This window comes from Schistocerca gregaria, chromosome 8, assembly GCF_023897955.1.
Source record: "Schistocerca gregaria isolate iqSchGreg1 chromosome 8, iqSchGreg1.2, whole genome shotgun sequence".
In the NCBI taxonomy this organism is placed as follows: Eukaryota; Metazoa; Arthropoda; class Insecta; order Orthoptera; family Acrididae; genus Schistocerca; species Schistocerca gregaria.
The window spans coordinates 92,516,919-92,538,199 of record NC_064927.1 but is presented as its reverse complement, the minus strand read 5'-3'; the positions used below and the strand labels follow the sequence as shown (position 1 = coordinate 92,538,199).

Below are 21,281 nucleotides of genomic sequence, written 5' to 3'. Positions count from 1 at the left end.
CGTCGCTACGTAATCGGAGGCCCACACTATTTACACACAGGTCGGCGGCAGTTGTAGGCAGCCATGTTGGCAGAAAGTCGTAGCTTCAGCTGCCGCAGTCTGCCGGTCCGACAACTGTTTCACGCCGCGGCCTTGGCCGGCCTGTGACGTCATCGCGAACGTGGCGGTCATACGGGGCACAGCGCCTCGCAAAAAAGCGGCTTCTCTTCTCACTTCCCCTCCCAGCATACGGCTAAATTAATCAGACACGCTCTGCACCAGATCGCACGCTGGGGATACGCCAGTCAACAAGGAGAAATGGAATCCGAAGGAAAATTCCTTGAACTCTACTTGCGTTGGCCACAGGCAGAAATTAAAGCTCTGCACCAATCTGGAAGTTTCGTCAGCAACTGAATAGACTTATCATTGCAACTATCGGAGTGCGCATAACATACAGGCGCAAAACTTCAGTTATTTTTATTTGTTTCTGTGTTTAGGGTCTAAACGTGTGTGTCCTGAAGGAAGCTTCTAAGCTTCTAGAAGTGCAGCCCAAATAATAAGAACTCAGAACAGAAAGGACTAGTCCATCAAATATTTTCCGAAATTCAGAAAAACTTTGCAAACAATCAAAAGTGAGGTGCAAAGGCGAGGCAAGAAAAAGCGCTATTGGCGGAAGTGAAACAGTTCACGAAAAGTAATTAAATCTCAGTTCGCTCCGTGAAAAGGGGGGCAGCAAGTATCTCTCGTGCACATTTAACTCCAGCAGACTGAACGAGGTGGCGTAGTGCTTAAAACGGACACAGACATATTCGGGAACGACGATGAGCGTGTACGATGGGATTACGAATGAAGTGGGCAATATACCCAGCTTTCATAGTTTTGCTAGTGTCACTGCCGATTACACTCTCTCGTATTCAAAAATCTGTTAAAAAGGGGCCAAAACAACTTTGTGGAGGTTGTTACTCCTTGAGAAATATCTGACCATATCCTCAAGGAGGCAAGGATGAAACATGATTCTTTTTAAGAAGGTAGTAACAGAGTTGGTCCAAAGTGTTACGTTTCGTGGCGGGACCTACACACGGATGTTCGTTCGCTTCTAGCTAGTGTAATATGTGTTGTGTTCAGTTTGTTTCCCAGAGGACTCGGCACGCAGAAAGTGGTAGGACGAAGCAGCAGTAGTTAACGCACGTATGCAGCCCAAGGCCGACTCGCATACATAGAAAAAACCACGCAAAGTAATGAGCACGGAGCGCAAGATTCCCCAGCGGCCTATTGTACTGCGCAGATGTGCAAACACCTACAGTGGCAATATCCGCGTCCTCACTACGCCAAGAGCATTTAAGTAAATTTAAAGTGGTACAGAGATAAATGTTCGATCATCACTAATCGTATACAAATTGTCTTTCTCATTTTGCCTTCTGCCTTCGACTTTTCGGTCTACCTTGATCCATAACACGTGGCCTCTTTGGATTTCTGGAAGAATTTTCTGTCTTGTGCCATTTACGCACACAGATACACACACCCATACATACAAAACCGACGGTTAATGTCCCTTTTACGGCGAGTGCATAGAGACAATGCAAATGTTTGGATCATCCTTTTTCGGAAGTATTTTGAAACCAGTCGCTTTTAGCCATTTTGGGGACCTCGAAAAAACCGAAACCTGGATGGCCGGACCGCGATTTGAACAATCGTTCATTCTCTGGTATTCAGTGTCTTACAGTTGCGCCACCTCGCTCGGTTTTCGACGTGAGGGCTATCCTGATAGAGCAAACGAACAGGAACGCTCTCTGAAATGAAAATCGGAAGAATACTGCTTGCTACGTGAGCGAGCAAACTCAAGGGATGAACGAGTGTTATGTTTTGAACACTTGGCAGAGGAACCGAATCGCATTAGGATTATGCATGGCTGTGAGTGTGTGGAAGTGCTTAACGTGCAGTTGTTAATAGTCTTGAAATAAAAAAAAGGCTCTAAGTGACAAGATCATGGACTCGAGGAAAATGAGATAAGCGTATAATAAATAGTTAATGATCATAATTGCGCTATTAATGTGTTTTATTTGAAAGCCAAGCACGGAATGGATCTAGTTTCAAAAGGAAATTATAAACATTGTGTTGTAATAGTACGAAAAACTTAATGAAAGCAGAAATGCATGGAAAGCTGTAAGTGCCACATCAAAAAGAGAGTAAAAGTTCGTTCAGTTTTTGTAAAACTGTAGTTGCAGTTTCTAGGTGTTCCGTACACGTACACGGATATCTTCCGAGACGTCAGTTTCATTTAAGCTTCCCCTGGTTTTAACTACATGATGCGTTTTTTTGTCTAACCGTAGCCACTGAACTTTGCATATATATATAGATTTGCTGTGTTTATAGCATTATCTGCTACTTTCTCGAAATGCGACAAGTCGTGGTCGTGCGGTAGCGTTCTCGCTTCCCGCGCCCCGGTTCGATTCCCGGCGGGGTCAGGGTTTTCTCTGCCTCGAGATGACTGGGTGTTGTGTGATGTCCTTAGGTTAGTTAGGTTTAAGTAGTTCTAAGTTCTGGGGGACTGATGACCATAGATGTTAAGTCCTATAGTGCTCAGAGCCATTTTTTTCCGACAAGTTACGTGCATTCATGTTACTGACGCGAAATGACTATTTGTCTCGATCACTGCTATCACACCCTTTACATCTTCTGCAACAATATATTTGGTAACTCAAGAGTGTACGTTAGCGATCAGTAACCTGTGACCTTTTGCAGCATTGCATTTATAACCCGTCCTTACGTATTCTTTCGCTCAATATCAGCTTTTTCCGTATTATGCCACAGTACCTTCTCCTTCAATTCGCCGTTTCTTTCCGCTCAAACTGTTACAAACATTTGCCGCCTCCGCCATTTTATCCACCACTGAGGAGTAATCGCGCGGAACACACAAATTACATAGGTTAACAGCAGTGGCTAGTAAACCACATACCATATGCGGATTGGATATGGTACCACGTCTTCATCTGTAACAATTTGAGCCTTTCATACGATATTGGGCTTGGCACGTAGAGCTCATGTCACACAAAATTTCAAAATTCCTTATTTCGGCACTTTGAGCCTTTTTTATTTCAAATCTTCAATTGTCGGTTCATAGTTCTGAGACAAGTTTCCGCCTGTAAATTGAAGGATTCGGTATTGGATTCCCCGTCGGTCCTACGATTTACCTTGGGCTCCTTCCACTGTTTTCCAAATCACTGACTTTTAATGTTATTGAAGCATCATGATACGTGTTTCGGAATAACGTTACAGTCTCCCACGAACTCTGAATAAACTAGAGTAGTCTTTTCTGAGTAAATATAAAATGGCACGATCGTGACTGTTTTGGCCCCTGCTGCTTGCTTTAGAACAGTTTGACGGCGAGGCGTGAAGGCAGAGGCGGCGGCGCATGCGCAGAGGCGAGCGCCCGCGTCCGGGTGTAACGTAACGGTACCGTGGCGGGGACGACGCCGGCCCACGCCTCCGGCAAATGCAGCTCATTTCACAACAGTACAAGTGCGGCAGCTCCGCTAAAATGCCGCACAGCGCATACGACACACGCTTAGTTATCACTGCTGTTGCGCCAAGTACACAAGTGGAACTCGGTAATAAGGCACGATTCCTGTGAAAGCAAGTGTTCGGTGCCTGAAGCATTGGTGTATCGAATTAGTATGCAAATATTAGACCCGTATAACACACAATCTCTCAAAACACGAATAACAATATAAGGCGTTTGCATTACCTGGACGGAAATTGCTACATTTTTAGAATTTGTCCAGCCCCCGTTTTACTTCTCTTCGACATCGATCTTGTTAGTGTTTGTAGTTCTTGCAGTGAAACTGTCTCCCATTCTTCTCGTACCGCTCTTTTCAGCTCACATAGCATCTCAAATGTCCTTCCATTGCGTAAACACACCTTGCAGATATCCTATCAAGATTTTCCACTGGGTTCAGAATCGGGCTACGCGCAGGTCGGAGTTGTAGCAGAAACATGCCCAAATGCCTTCGCTTGATGAAACATTAAACTTTCGCGCCTAAGGATTTCATACATTATAATGAATTCTGTCTCTAGGCTCTCAGTGTACACGTCTAGTGTTCAGCCAAGCAATGCGTGACCTACCTTTAATGCACAAGGCTGCCCAAATCACAGCACTTCATCCACCAAAACTTCTGCTCATTCTTACCTGTTGCTTTCTTCTCACATCATGCTAATAATACTGAAATCCGTCCGAATTAAAGTTCTTTTCATCACTGAAAATCACATTATCCCATTCTGAAGTTCATGACATGTCTCTCAACAAACTCCAATGTAGTCTGCTTATGAAACTTCCTTGCAGATTAAAGCTGTGTGCCGGACCGAGACTCGGTAGAGCACTTGCCCGCGAAATGCTAACGTCCCGAGTTCGCCTCTCGATCCGGCAAACAGTTTTAATCTGCCAGGAACTTTCATATCAGCACACACTCCGCTGTAGAGTGAAAATTTCGTTCCTGTCTGCTTATGTTAGAGCAGGTTCCTGCAGTCGTTTCTTGAATGCATGATATTTGTAATGTGAAAGAATTTGTCATATACGTCTGGCAGTTACTCGCAAATGTAAATCAGCAACATGTTGAGAAAAATAACGGGTTGTGGTCCTCGCTTTGCCGTTTCGATACCTCAGATAATTTTCTACTTTACTCATATTTTTCGTTGCCTGCATATCGTGCGCTGTATCGTACTACATTATCAACCATGTACTTGATGTTCCAAGTTTTTAGCAGTTTCACGATTAGATGGTCACGAAAATGTTCCACAATCCTGTGTGGATGTTCTCTGCTCTAAATACGCACATTGTCACTACTCTTCTGACACGAAACGTGGCTTCGTCCGGCAGCCGCTGCAGGACAATGCAAAAGCCAGAGTAGTCAGCGCAAGCAACAGCTGCAGCCGGCAAGATCTTCCATGCAGACAACGGACTGCGGTGCGTCCAGACTCTGTTCGCACGTGTCGTCCTGCTGACGAATGATTCCCGCACGAGCTCCACGGTTTGTACAGACTGTCCCGGCCAGCCTGTTTCACGTAAAGGTGACAGTCTCCTGGAATGTGCCACCCAACGACTGTTTTCCCTGCCATTTGGTACGAAGTCGTTGATAAATAGTCAAAAATGCCTCAAGAACACTAAATTACCGCATCATTCCATTATACGCCACCTTATGACACGCCTGCCCCCTAACCGCCCTTTAATAACACGACGGTGTGTATTACAAATCAAAAATTGGAGTGGATCTCTGCCTCGTAGTTTTCGCGTAATCGTTTTCTGAAACGCCGAAACCACGTATGAATAACCCGTTACCGCAGACGCCATCTAACGCTTCATACTGGAAACATGTTTGTGTGTCCCGCGCTGACCGCGACGTGTCTGCAATCGACTTTCTCTGAGGACGTTCTCTGTCGACACTGGTGGCAAACATTACTCGCACAGTCTCGGCACCGCCTGCAGCCTTATGTCTAGTGACGAGAACGATATCTTGGCACGTGGTGATGCGCCATTAATAATGCAAGGTTCAAGCAAACCAAGAGGGAGGTGAATATGGAACGGTTTCTGTAACATCTCTAGGATGTCATTTTCCGATTCTGAAATTCTAACGAATATAAGATTTTGTAATTCTAACAAGTATGGCAACACCAATTGTTTCATACAAAGCCAAATTTTAGGAAAGCAATTCCAGTGAACCTCAGACTTCCTGTTACTCTTCGTTGTCTGGGATCGAGTAATTCATTCGGAAACTTCCCTATTTATTTCAAATTTCGAAACGAACACTATCTGAAAACAGTCCTTGAAGTCTATCACTGGTTCAGAACGTGAAATATTTAAGTTCAAATTGTTCAAATGGCTCTGAGCACTATGGGACTTCTGAGGTCATCAGTCCCCTAAAACTTAGAACTACTTAAACCTAACTAACCTCAGGACATCACACACATCCATGCCCGAGGCAGGATTCGAACCTGCGACCGTAGTGGCCGCGCGGCTCCAGACTGTAGCGCTTAGAACCACCCGGCCACCGCGGCCGGCCAACATTTAAGTACCTCAAAGAAATATTTACCATCGAAATATATTCATCGTGGCACTTTTATCTGAAATTTGTCTATATGCAAGAGAGAGCACTGCACAGAATCACTGCCTCCGTGTTTAATCACTCGGAAATATGATGAGTGAGGGAGGTGTGATCGTCGGTGGCCCAGCCACATACACACGAACGATTCCACATTTTTGGGAAGTTCTCCTCCGCTTCATAATGGAGCTCGCTTAATTTATGTTTGGTGACAGTCATCTGCAATGTCTTTAAGCCTAACGTTCCACGCGCAATTCTCTGACTCACTCCGTTTTCGTTCTCTATCCAATCGTACTACGAGTGATTCAACGGCAGCAGAACTGGAAATAAAAAGAACGAGCCGCAGTGACTGGCTAGGAGGAGTGTTTCCTCTGGCGCGGGTAGCTCTTTCTGTGTTTCCAACATAGGGCTCCCAGTAGCAGGCGGCAAACATTGCTGTGGCAGTGTTGCAAATTCAGACTACGAGGCTAAAAACGAAACGTAGCGTTTTTCTCAAATTACCTCACCGCCTCTTTGTCCGCCTGCTTAGCTGAGTGGTAACCTGCTGGGCCCGGGTTCGATTCCCGGCTGGGATGGAGATTTTTCTCCGCCCTTGGACTTGGTGTTGTGTTGTCCTCATCATCCTCTTGTCATCATCGACGCGCAAGTCGCCCAATGTGGCGTCGCATGAAATAAGGACTAGCCACAAGGCGGCCGAATCCGGATGAGACCTCCCAGCAAAGAATGCCATACGATCGTATCATTTCATACCGCCTCTTTGACGGAGGAAGCCTTGCGTAAGTAGGCCGTCTCCACCACAACCTTATGTAGCCACTACTGACGTTCCCAAGTGACGCGTGGCGGAAACGTGCAAGCGGTGATCTGCAGTTTTCAATAATTTTAGCTGGTGAACCGCGATGTGATTTACGCCTCTTTCACAGAGAAAGGCCCGCACACCTGAATAAGGTGGCACGCGTAGTGGATCAACTATCAGCTGTCAGCATTCTGTTGGTAGAACTAGTCAATTCCATATGGTTCCCACAGAGATGAAAATCAGTTTGTTGTAATTGCTGTCATTAAGAAGAAAGCCGGCCGTAGTGGCCCAGCGGCTCTAGACTACAGTCCGGAACCGCGAGACCGCTACGGTCGCAGGTTCAAATCCTGCCTCGGGCACGGATGTATGTGATGTCCTTAGGTTAGTTTGGTTTAAGTAGTTCTAAGTTCTAGGGGACCGATGACCTCAGAAGTTAAGTCCTACAGTGCTCAGAGCCATTTGAACCATGAAGAAGAAAAAACAGTGAACCTTGCGGATCTTCATTAAACCGGATCTTAGTTTTTCTTCTATTCAGAAACTACAAAGCATTTGTAATGACACAACTTCAGAGACCTTACTGGTCCCACCCACATATGATTTTATGTATGTAGACCGAAGCGGCAAGTGAAAATTTGTACCAGGGGCGGGAATGGAACGCGTGCCTGCTGCTCAATAGGCAGGACGCAAGCCACCGAGTCAAGCCCGCGGCTCTGGATTCTCGCCATCAACGAAGCCGACTCCTCCGAATTCAGTTCATTTTCACTGGTTTAGTGGCTAACGCACCTTCCTAGTAAACACGAGACCCGGGATCGATTCACAGCCTAGGTACAAATTTTAAGTCACGGCTTCAGTCTATATACCCAAAATCATATAACGTATTTGATACTCCAGGAGCAATAGTGTTAAGAATAGACAACGACAATCTAATTTAAAATCAGTCACCCCTTATTCAAGAAACCTAATATTACCAAATTAACATCGACGACACAAAAGAAATTATCACATTAGGTGCAATTGTGTACTGATTTGAAACGACGGGAAAGTCGAAAATTTGTGCCAGGCCAGGGCTCGAGCTTGGGTGTTCTGCCTGCTAGGCGGACGTGCTGACCACTACACCATCCGGACACATACGTAGTCTCACTGCACGGACTACCCCAGCACGCCTCCCGTCAGACCCAAATTCTCAACTTATCAACACACTCCTAGTGTGGTGCCTCTTGCCATTTGCCCTTATTACGCGAGACATTTCGCCGATTACTGTAAGAGTTCGAGCGTGGTACGCATCTGCACTGAAGTTATCTGACGAGGACAGTTTTCCAGTAATCTAGGGTCACGAGCCCAGGAGAGGCGCTGCAGGCCATGTCGTGTTGCTAGCAAAGGCACAGCTCATTGACGCCAGATTTGGCCGCAATGTCCTAACAAATACGTGCGTCCTACGTTCCACATTGTTTTCTGCGGTTATTCCAGGCAGCGTTGCGTGTCTGTTAGCACTGACAGCTCAACGCAAACGCCGCTGCTCTCGGTCGTTAAGTTCAGGCCATCGGCCACTGCTTTATCCATAGTGAGAGATAATTCCTAAAATCTGGTATTCTCGACACACTCTTGACACTGTGGATCTCGGAATATTGAATTCGCTGACGATTTGCGAAATGGAATGTCCCATGCTACTAGATGCAACTACCATTCCACGTTTACAGTGTTAATTCCCGTCGCAAACCGTTTCATATGAATCACCTGGGTACAAATGGCACCTCCGCCACTGCACTGCCCTTACAGAAAAATAAATTAATTGTTTGTTATAAAAGGCGGAAATTTTCTACATATTTCTTTTCAAAATTTTGCAAACGGGGTCTGCACGGCAAATTAGGCCTGGGGGGAGAATAAATGAGGAGTATACGGCAAATGAAGACGACATACTCTCGTTGCACACTCCACGAAGAGGATCCAAAATGCGGAATATCAGTGTATCTAATGCGTAACTAGCAAAACCTCGGCGCTCGCGACGTACAATAGACAATAGGGCGCCGGTATTGACGAATCGTTTGGTAAGGGAGTGTCAGGTGTGCGCAGGCGGAGACGGCTGCGAGCTGCGTGGCACGGCGCGCGACCTTGCGCGACCTTGGCTGCCAGCTGGGCGGCGCGCATGCGCACTCGCGCACTGCCGTATCGCATCGCTGCGTAGCGCCGGGATCGGCCCACCGGCTGGCAGCTGCAGTCAGGGGGACGAGACAAGGCCAGCCGCGCGCAGTCAGGGGGCGAGCTCTGACGCCTGGTCACGAATGTTCCACTCAAATCTATACAAAGGGTACGAGCGGCATTTAATGTAAAGAAAATTCTATCCTTATGAAACCAAAAGCGATTGTTGCTATCCATTCTCTGCCTGCCAGTAGGAGATAAGACCCTCAGATCCACGCTCTCTATTAGTTTATCTGCATCTTTCATTACGAGAAGATCGTCAAATGCAGCGACAAACCCAACAACTGCCGCGAACATTAAGATTGTTGTCAAACGTTAGTTTACGAAACAGCCAACCCTAATTTTAAAGACAGCGCCACACAGCGTTATACCAAATGGTGGATCTTTGCCCGAGTCGCGGTCCGGTACAATATCGACACTACACACACACACACACACACACACACACACACACACACACCACCTACTACTGGCCACTTACGATATGAAGAACAGCCGTGAATCAGGTAAACAGAAGCATCTCACACCGTCCTCCCACACAAGAGGTCTCTGCTGTCCTACCTTTATGAAAGCTACATCTCTGACGCGGGGGGACGAAATGAGGTGACGTGCAGCAAAATGAGACGATTGCAAGGAGGCACCTCCGGGAGCCACGCTGGCGGCAGCTTCACCGAGCACACGGCGCACAGAACCATCCGCTACTATACAGCAGTCCTGGATAGACAGGCAGTCTGCAAATGACAGGAAAGGGGAAACGTTGGTGAGTGCTTCTCAGCCACTTTGTGATCTGTGTGTGGGGAAGTGTGACACACCTCTCCCTCAGCCTGCTGTGCTGCGTTAGATCTGATACGGTGTAGGGCGCTGCAGTCATGGACTGTGCGGCTGGTCCCGACGGAATTTCTAGTCCTCCCTCGGGCATGGGTATGTTTGTCCATAGGGTAATTTAGGTTTTTTTTTTGTCATCAGTCTACTGACTGGTTTCATGCGGCCCGCCACGAATTCCTTTCCTGTGCTAACCTCTTCATCTCAGAGTGGCACTTGCAACCTACGTCCTCAATTATTTGCTTGACGTATTCCAATCTCTGTCTTCCTCTACAGTTTTTGCCCTCTACAGCTCCCTCTAGTACCATGGTTATTTTACTGCCTAGGTAGCAGAATTCCTTAACTTCATTGACTTAGTGACCATCAATCCTGATGTTAAGTTTCTCGCTGTTCTCATATCTGCTACTTCTCATTACCTTCGTCTTTCTCCGATTTACTCTCAAACCATACTGTGTACTCATTAGTCTGTTCATTCCGTTCAGCAGATCATTTAATTCTTCTTCACTTTCACTCAGGATACCAATGTCATCAGCGAATCGTACCATTGATATCCTTTCACCTTGTATTTTAATTCCACTCCTGAACCTTTCTTTTATTTCCATCATTGCTTCCTCGATGTACAGATTGAAGAGTAGGGGCGAAAGGCTACAGCCTTGTCTTACTCCCTCCTTAATACGAGCACTTCGTTCTTGATCGTCCACTCTTATTATTCCCTCTTGGTTGTTGTACATATTGTATATGACCCGTCTCTCCCTATAGCTTACCCCTACTTTTTTCGGAATCTTGAACAGCTTGCACCATTTTATATTGTCGAACGCTTTTTCCAGGTCGACAAATCCTATGAACGTGTCTTGATTTTTCTTTAGCCTTGCTTCCATTATTAGCCGTAACGACAGAATTGCCTCTCTCGTGCCTTTACTTTTCCTAAACCCAAACTAGTGATTACCGACCAATTAGCATACTGCCTGCTGTTTCCAAAGCACTGGAATATATTGTTCATGACCAAATCACTGAACACTTGCATGAATTCAGTCTATATGACAAATTTCAATCCGGTTTCCGTAAACATCACAGCACAAACACTGCTCTAATTAAAGTAACTGATGACCTGAAATATGCCATCGACAATCGAAAGGCAACAATATTGACGCTACTGGACTTCAGCAAAGCATTTGACACTGTTAACTTTGACATATTACTCAGAAAAATGCAACAGCTTAATTTCTCTGATAGTGCAATGAGATGGTTTGAAAGCTACTTAAAAGACAGACAGCAATGTGTTAAATGAAAAATCTTCCTGGAAACATGTTTCTTCGGGAGTGCCACAAGGATCAGTCTTAGGACCACTTTTGTTTTCTTTATATGTCAACGATATTTCGTCGGTTTTGTCCTCCTGTAAACATCATTTCTATGCCGACGACCTCCAGCTCTACGTAAGCGTCAGACCTGAAGACGTAAACACTGCAATCGCTCTGATGAATGATGATCTGTCTTCAGTAGTGACATGGGCGAAAAATCTGGGGCTTAAATTAAATGCAAAAAAGACGCAAGTAATCTTAATAGCCCATCAGAAATTAATAAGTTCAGATTTCCGCCAACGGCTACCTCCTATTCTGCTCGAAGGTACTCCAATACCATATCAGAAAACAGTGAAGAACTTGGGTGTAACTTTGGACGAGCATCTCAACTGGGCGGAGAATACAGTCGCAGTGTGCCGAAAGACGTCTGCTTGTCTCTATGCTCTCAAAAAGTTTCGGAACATATTCCCACAGGACTTGAAAAGCCAGCTCGTGCAAGCACTCGTTCTACCGAACCTCCACTATTGTGATGTGATTCAACAAGGCATGAGTAGTGAAAACAAAAGACGGCTAGAGCTAACCATGAATGCCTGTGCGTTACACCTGCAACATTCGCCGATATGATCATGTTAGTGCTTCATACTCCGAGCTAGGGTGGCTGCGGCCAGACAAACTGCGTGACTACCACACTCTATGTCTACTTCACCGACTCGTCATCACGCAAGCACCCCAGTACCTAGCTTCAGAGATTAAAAACCTGTCATGCCATCATAATCGAAACACGAGGTCACTCTTATCTGGTATCCTAACTGTGCCCACTCACAAAACAAAAACTTTTGCAAACTCCTTCTCAGTTGCCGCTGTCCGCCTCTGGAACAAACTGCCCCTTACCTTGAGGAAAATTCAATCTCCTGTGGCTTTTAAGAAGAAGTTGAAGCATTTCCTACTATCATCCGCATAAAATTCTCCACAAAATTAATGTGCAAGGCCAATCCTCTCATCTGTCAAATAGCAAAGCTAGCGTCTCGTATCTTGCTGCTGAGATGCCTTCCTCTTCATCTATCTCTATTAGCCACGCAGTCTCCTTTTCCTTTATATTTTCCTTAATTATGTTTCATCATGTCTCTCTATTCTTCTCCTCCCTTCACCATGAGTCTCCCTCATACTCCCTGCTGCCAGCACTCCTATCTTAAATCTTTCTCTTCAATAATGCATTTTTCGAGGTGTACCTTTCTAATTGTTTATCTCACTTTTTGTATTAGATGTAGTTTAACATGCCTACTGAAACATATGACTGTAAAATAAGTAGAATGCCTGGTTAGATGTAAGAGAGGGCCTGATGGCCCTAATCTTGCCAGGTTAAATAAATAAATAAATAAATAAATAAATAAACTGATCGTCACCTAGCGCATTCTCAATTTTCTTTTCCATTCTTCTGTATATTATTCTTGTAAGCAGCTTCGATGCATGAGCTGTTAAGCTGATTGTGCGATAATTCTCGCACTTGTCAGCTCTTGCCGTCTTCGGAATTGTGTGGATGATGCTTTTCCGAAAGTCAGATGGTATGTCGCATCGTGAATAGTCGTTTTGTTGCCACTTCCCCTCATGATTTTAGAATTTCTGATGGAATGTTATCTATCCCTTCTGCCTTATTTGACCGTAAGTCCTCCAAAGCTCTTTTAAATTCCGATTCTAATACTGGATCCCCTATCTCTTCTAAATCGACTCCTTTTTCTTATTCTATCACATCAGACAAATCTTCACCCTCATAGAGGCTTTCAATGTATTCTTTCCACCTATCTGCTCTCTCCTCTGCATTTAACAGTGGAATTCCCGTTGCACTCTTAATCTTACCACCGTTACTTTTAATGTCACCAAAGGTTGTTTTGACTTTCCTGTATGCTGAGTCTGTCCTTCCGACAATCATATCTTTTTCGATGTCTTCACATTTTTCCTGCAGCCATTTCTTCTTAGCTTCCCTGCACTTCCTATTCATTTCATTCCTCAGCGACTTGTATTTCTCTATTCCTGATTTTCCCGGAACATGTTTGTACTTCCTCCTTTCATCAATCAACTGAAATATTTCTTCTGTTACCCATGGTTTCTACGCAGCTACCTTCTTTGTATCTATGTTTTCCTTCCCAACTTCTGTGATGGCCCTTTTTAGAGAGGTCCATTCCTCTTCAACTGTGTTCCCTACTGCGCTATTCCTTACTGCTGTATCTATAGCGTTAGAGAACTTCAAACGTATCTCGTCATTCCTTAGAACTTCTGTATCGCACTTCTTTGCGTATTGATTCTTCCTGACTAATGTCTTGAACTTCAGCCTACTCTTCATCACTACTATATTGTGATCTGAGTCTATATCTGCTCCTGGGTATGCCTTACAATCCAGTATCTGATTTCAGAATCTCTGTCTGACCATGGTGTAATCTAATTGAAATCTTCCCGTATCTCCCGCCCTTTTCCAAGTATACCTCCTCCTCTTGTGATTCTTGAACAGGGTATTCGCTATTACTAGCTGAAACTTGTTACAGAACTCAATTAGTCTTTGTCCTCTTTCATTCCTTGTCCCAAGCCCGTATTCTCCTGTAACCTTTTCTTCTACTCCTTCCCCTACAACTGCATTCCAGTCGCCCATGACTATTAGATTTTCGCCCCTCTTTACATACTGCATTACCCTTTCAATATCCTCATACACTTTCTCTATCTGTTCATCTTCAGCTTGCGACGTCGACATGTATACCTGAACTATCGTTGTCGGTGTTGGTCTGCTGTCGATTCTGAATAGAACAACCCGGTCACTGAACTGTTCACAGTAACAGACCCTCTGCCCTACCTTCCTATTCATAACGAATCCTACACCTGTTATACCATTTTCTGCTGCTGTTGATATTACCCGATACTCATCTGACCAGAAATCCTTGTCTTCCTTCCACTTCACTTCACTGACCCCTACTATATCTAGACTGAGCCTTTGCATTTCCCCTTTCAGATTTTCTAGTTTCCCTACCGCGTTCAAGCTTCTGACGTTCCACGCCTCGACTCGTAGAACGTTATCCTTTCGCTGATTATTCAATCTTTTTCTCATGGTAACCTCCCCCTTGGCAGTCCCCTCCCGGAGATCCGAATGGGGGACTATTCCGGAATCTTTTGCCAATGGAGAGATCATCATGACACTTCTTCAACTACAGGCCACATGTTCTGTGGATACACGTTACGTGTCTTTAATGCAGTGGTTTCCATTGCCTTCTGCATCCTCATGTCGTTGATCATTGCTGATTCTTCCGCCTTTAGGGGCAATTTCCCACCCCTAGGGCAAGAGAGAGCCAATTTAGGTTAAGTAGTGTGTAAGCTTAGGGACTGATGACCTCAGCAGTTAGTCCCATAAGATTTCACACACATTTGATTTTTTCATTTAATTTAATACTCTCGGTTCAGTAAAATATAGCATACCCTCTTCTAATTTTCGCCTTGTATTCTAGTAATAAATTGTTTTGTATTCGACAAATAACTACCTTCCGATACTGTCGAAGCGGATACTTTTGTTCAAATATTATCGAGCTATCGATGTTATTTCAGATGCTAGATCCGATAGCGAATATCGCGTCTCGTATCCGAACTTCCCTACTCCAGATGTTCCTGTATCGAATGACCAGGTGGATGGTGTCTCGTTGGTAACATAGTATTTCTTGCAGTTGACAAATCTCCGTCACAGATATGTATACTACTCAGAAGGGATACTGTGATCGACCTGAGGTATTTCGTGCAATGTATCTAAAACTGGGTATTGGAAGTGTGTCTATCACCTTCCTTTTCTTTGTAACTCCCTCAACGCTTCCCGTTTGAAAATCATCCTTAATATGACGAGGTCATAAAACTATCTAAAATTACGGCTGTGCCTAACATGTATCTGTTTGCTTTTAATTTCCTGTTGGAATCTCTTTCGTTGTACCATGTGCGATTATAAAATAATGGGCTGAAGCTGTCATAAAATACACATGCGCCAAAGATGAACGACTAATAGCTGTGAAGCGAGAAGCCTTTTCAGACGAATGCGGCATCTCTGACTCCTTTAGACAAAATAAGTGTGCCCGAGGAATTTGTTTGTGTAATTCTTTTTGTCGGAAAAAGGGTAAGTGTACAAACAAAGCAACGAATTGTCGTTACGTTTCATATGAAACCTGGATAACTGCTACTGAAACCCTTCTTTTAGTAAAATAACTGTATATCGGAGACTATTTATCACGTAGTGGAGATTTTAAGTAGTTCAAGCGTTTCCTAGATGGTCTTGAAGCCGTTGAAGATGACTCACTTCCAGGACGCCCTTCAACATCGAAAACGGATGAAAATTTCGAAAATGTACGTATTCTGATTCGATCTGACCGTCGGCTGAGTATTCGATCGATTGCTGAAACTGTAGGAATTGACAAAAATGCGAATGGCGAATGTTACATAACGAATTTAACATGAGAAAAGTATGTGATACTGAAAATTGTCACGAACGAAGAAAAAGAAGCCCGTGGAAATGTTTGTAATGGCGCGTCGAAAACCACTGAAAATGATCCCAGTTTCTTGGAAAGAGTGATAACATGTGACGAATCTCGGTCTTTCACTTACGGTCGAGAAACTTGGCGCCAGTCCGTGCAATGGAAGGGTCTAATTTCACCGAGACAAAAAATGTTCGAATGAGCAAATCAAGCTTCAAAGCGATTTTGTATATATATATCCGCCAGGGTAGCCGAGCGCGCTTTTCCTGGACTCGAGTAGGCGTGCCGGCCCGGGATCGAGTACGCCCGGCGAATTAACGTCGAGGGCCGGTGTGCTGGCCAGCCTGGATGTGGTTTTTAGGCGGTTTTCCACATCCCGCTAGATGAACACCGGGCTGGTCCCCACGTTCTGCCTCAGTTACACGCGTCGCAGACATTTGAAACACGTCCGCACCATTTCACAATTTACACTAGACCCAGACATTTGGGGTACACTAATTCCGTCCTGGGGTGGGGGCAGGAAGGGCATCCGGCCATCCCTAACACTAACACAGCCAAATCCTTTTTAACCACGCCGACCCTGCGATCGCTGCGGAAAGAATATATATATTCATGGAATAGTTGTATCTTCACATGGTTTCTGAAGGTCAAATTATTAATCAACATTACTACCATGAGGTTTTTGCTCAACTCCGTAAGAAGAAGAGAGAAAAACGGCTCGAATTATGGAAGAACAAGTCATGGCTTCAAGATTTCAGTCAGTTGGAACAAGTGGCACCCGTCATCAAGGAGCTCACAGAGTTTCCAGTGTTATTTCCACCAATGGAAAACGCATGGAGGGTTGTAGGGATACTGGAAGGGGGAGGGGGGATAACTAAATACACTGCTGCAAAAAGATCGGTACAACTGAAATGACGACGTCGAGTCTGATCCGGTAACAGCGTATGCCGTCTAGGGGTTAGTAGATATACTGGTAACGGTTTCAACATCGTCCGCCAACAGATAGCGTAGTGTCATAAATACCAGTGCGCCATCTGTGTCTACTTTCTAATAGGGAATGCTCACAGCCAGAAGGCTCAGCGAGGTGCTAAGGTGTGAAGCAAGCAGGCAATCACGCCACGGAGATGCATTGGTGCTTTATACAACCAACAGAGCGAGTCTGTACAGGGTTAATTTGTGGCCTTCCGAGTGGCGGGATGGTCCTTTCGGGGAAGTGCCACACAAGGTGGGCGTGCTGCGTCAGTTGTGCAACGATGGCGGTATCGGCGGCCACGTGAACATTCTATACCCGTAGACGTCCACGCAGCACAGTCGTCTTGTAAGGGCGGGCATCAGTGACAGATGGTACAGCTGACACAGCACAGGTAAGAGGGCTTCTGTAGCAATGGGCCTACGTGCACGCACACCTCCAGTCCGTCTTCTACTCACGCCACAGCATCGACGTGCACGCGACTGCTGCTGTCGGAGGATCACATGGAATGTCACGCCGTTGTCTACAGCGATGAAAGCACATTAGGCCTGCACGCAAGTGGTGGTCGTTTGCGCGTACAACGCAGACCTAGTGAGGGCTATCTCGTGGGGTGCGTTCGTCCGAGACACACTGGCCCTAGGCCTGGGTTACGACGCGCTACTACCCTCGATTACCGTTGGTGTTTCTGGAGAGGACGCAAACCAGCGCTCGGAACGTCCATAATGTTGGCCCCGTTCTCTTACAATGTGGTGTGTTGCTCCTACAGCATAATGCTCGCCCACAAACTGCCCGTGGAACTCAACGCACTCTGTAAGACGTGTAGCAACTTTCCTGGCCGTCCAGTTGAGTACGTGTGGGATATGACGGGACGAGAAGTGAGTCGTGTCATTCGTTAACCAACAACTCTTACAGAACTACGTGAACAGGTCGAGCAGGCGAGGCATAACGTATCCCAGGACAGTATTCGCTATCTGTACGATCGACTGGATACCAGTCAGCGCGTCCATTGCCCCTCGTGGAAGCTACACCACCTACTAATATGGGGGTTGCAGCATGGGTCGATACCTGATACGTCAGGACCGATTATGGTATTGATCTGCAAATGTAATAAAATGTTTTACAGCAGTTGTGCCGGTATACTTTAGTAAGGCGCACCCCTGCAGCTTCGGCGCTGGCGCGCAGCCGCACTCACCTGGATGTAGCGCAGCGCGCTGTGCAGGATGCTCAGGTTGGACGTCTTCTTCTCGTCCGGCGAGGGCGGCAGCTGCTTCTTGAGCAGCTCGAAGCACTCCTTGAGGTGGGCGCGCCGGTTCTTCTCCAGCTTGTTGTGCACTTCCCGCGTTCCCATCCTGCGCATTCAAAATACGCTCCTGTCAGTCGCCGACAAATTGCTGCCGCCCTGGCTCAAACTAAACCTAAACACCAGTTTTAAGCAGCGCTTTGGCGCTGTTGCTTTATGCTCGAGTGGAGAATGAGTATCGGTCCCTCTGTTGGGATGCAGAGGTTTAGACAGGAAACTCGGATTCGTGAGGGCGGGCGGTCCAGATCGTTTCTGAGCATTCACATTTAGGCTTTCCGTGTTGTCCTTAAATCACTTTTAAATCAACATAAACATACATAGGATGTTCGGAAATTCCCGATGCAAACTTCTTGGACCTGTGGAGGGGAGTAAGTATACAATATTTTGAACCCACATCCGAAAACGTACCGTTTCTGTACTGCATGTTTGCTAGGTAGGTATGCAATTGAGTAGTTACGGTGGGGAATGCCTAAGTTGGGTCGTTTCGTGTCATTTGACGTCTGTCCTACCTCCCCGACCCGGTTACAGCTTCATTCGCGTGTCTGTGGTTGTAAGAGCAACATAGTTGAGTACACGTTCGTAGAATTACACCGACATGACACTCACGGTAATGGAAGAGCATCTCGACACCTTTACCAAGATCGTTAACCGCAACGTCCGACTCCACTGCACACTCTTTTCGCCATAGCTACGCAACGGCTTAGAGAAAGGGGTAACTTCACCGTCAGCAGACGTGACTGTGGTGCTCAAAGGAGACGCCGCAAACCCGAATCGGAAGAGGTCGTACTGTAATCAACAGTGTTTGTGAAAACTGATTATTGTGTGTATTGTGTATTTAAAACGGGGACCTAGAAACGACAGAGAGGCTTCGTCCCGCCGTAGCCCTCAGTGGTTCACAACCGCACAACAGACGACAGAAGCGCATCTGCCCCACCGCCGCCCTACACCGAACCCAGGTGTATTGTGCGATTCGGCCCCCAGTGGACCCCAACCCCCTCCCGGGAACATCTCATACCAGACGAGTGTCACCCCAAATGTTCGCATGGTAGAGTAATTATGGTGTACGCGTACGTGGAGACAGTGTTTGTGCAGCAATCGCCGACATAGTGTAACTGAGACGGAATAAGAGGAACCAGCCCGCTTTCGCCGAGCAGATAGAAAACCGCCTTAAAAACCATCCACAGACTGACCGGCACACAGGACCTCGACATTAATCCGCAGGCCGGATTTGTGCTGGGGACCGGCACCCCTTCCTGCTCGGGAAGCAGCGCGTTAGACCGCGGCTAGTAAGGTGGACAAAACTGATCATAAAACTTCCTGGCAGATTAAAACTGTGTGTCGGACAGAGACTCGAACTCGGGACGTTTGCCTTTCGCGGGCACGTGCTCCATCAACTGAACCACCCAAGCACGACTGACGCCCCGTCCTCACAGCTCTACTTCTGCCAGTACCTCGTCTCCTATATTCCAAATTTTACAGAAGCTCTCCTGCGAACCTGTAAAGTCCATGAACGGCTGCAAACGGCCTCCAAGTAGCAGAACATAATCATTTCTGATCAATGATCGCTTCAGTTGAAACAGAGGACTGACTCCATTCCATGTAAACACAGCCCACACCCTTATAGAGCCACTAGCATCACACTGATTTCTTGACAACTTGGGCCCGTGGCTTCGTGGGATCTGTGTCACACTCGAACCCTACCATCAGCTCTTACCAACTGAAATCAGGACTCATCTGACCAGTCCACGATTTTACAGTCGTCTGGGGTCGAAACGATACGGTCACAAGTCCAGGATAAGCGCTGCAGGCGATGTCGTGCTGTTAGCAAAGGCACTCGCGCCGGTCGTTTGCTGCCATGGCCCATTGACGGCAGATTTCGCCGACTTGCCCTAGCGGATACGTTTGTCATACGTCCCACATTGATTCCTGCGATAATTTCACGCAGTTACTTGTCTGTTAACACTGATAGCTCTACGCAAACGCCGCGGCCCTCGGCCGTCGAGTGAAGAGCGTCGGTCAATGCATTTTCCGTGGTGTGCGCTAATGCCTGAAATTTGGTACTCTCGGCACATTCTCGACACCGTGGATCTCGGAACATTGAATTCCCTAGCGATCTCCGAAATGGAATGTTCCATGCGTCTAGCTCCAGCAATCAATCCGCATTCAAAGTTCCCGTCGTGCGGCCATAATTCCGTCGAAAACTTTTCCACATGAATCACTCGAGTAGAATGACAGCTTCGCTAATGCACTGCCCTTCTATACCTTGTGTACTCATGTCACTAGCCGATGAGTTTTGTCACTTCAATGTATATACGTGGGCTACGCCCGTACTACTACGTGTGTCAGTCTTTTCCCTTGTGCGCAACTTCCAGCAAAAGCGCATACGATGCGCCTAGGTTTCTGTGCTAGGGCGTGCCGCCGCCAAAACGCAGTGGTGTGGGCAGCGGAGGCCCGGGAGTGCGCCGTTATGCAACGCGCACGACGTGGCTGCGCCGCACGCGGCCTGCGCACAATCGTTCCGTTCGCAAATAGTGCGCCTGACACCTGCCAGACAGGCCGAGAGACTGCACTGCCCGACCGCCGGGCGTCTTCGGCACAACGCGATTCCACTTTTCCTGCTAAAACAGAGAACTGCTGAAATCTACAAGCCCCTCGCAAGACTTGTCAGGTTGCTGAACAAAACAAACTACTACTCCTCATTCTGGTTCGTGATCATACTGTGTAACAACGACATGATCGTCAAACAATGCGTCCCCTTCACGGGATGACCAACTGAAAATTCTCCCTAGCGAATGCTGGCACCATTAACGAGCGTAGGTCACGTACTACGGTCCCTCCTGATGATGGAGTACTGCTTATAAAGTGTAAGGTATCTGCGTAATTGGGATCTTGTGCCAGTGGAAGCCTGCAAGAGCCCCAAAGACAAATATGTGATATTTAGTCTGCCTATGCTATACTTCTGACGTACGGCACTATTTGCTGGGAGATATTGGGATAGGTTCAGCAGCCAAACCAAAAATGTACTCTTCACCGGAGCACCACGGTCCCTTTCCTCGAGAAGTGCCCGATGTTGTGTCTTCTCTTTGTCAGTTCAGCGTAGTTGAGTAATTGAGGAAGGTATTGCATAGTGATGTTCGTGTTTTATAAATGATGAGAGATGGGAGAGTGTGAAAGCCGGTGCAGCTACATAGCCTGATCCTCTCGAATACCACTAAGTAGTGTTCCAGCCACTTCCGACGGACGGACCACTACCAACAGTGTTACATGACTCATTCCATGTGACGCAGCAGAGACGTTTGCAATTTAATCCAAGACACTGGCGCAAAATCTGGTGGTCCAAA

General features: G+C 46.4%; 1 protein-coding gene across 4 annotated transcripts in view; it reads right to left on the bottom strand.

Moving 5' to 3' along the window:
• Positions 1-21,281, bottom strand: part of LOC126284112 (max-binding protein MNT-like) — a 543,977-nt gene that overhangs the window by 45,949 nt on the left and 476,747 nt on the right. For all 4 annotated transcript variants that reach the window (XM_049982774.1, XM_049982776.1, XM_049982775.1 and 1 more), the window contains one exon: positions 17,833-17,989. In XM_049982774.1, the coding sequence (XP_049838731.1) occupies positions 17,833-17,989 (157 nt within the window). The remainder of the gene's footprint in view (positions 1-17,832; positions 17,990-21,281) is intronic.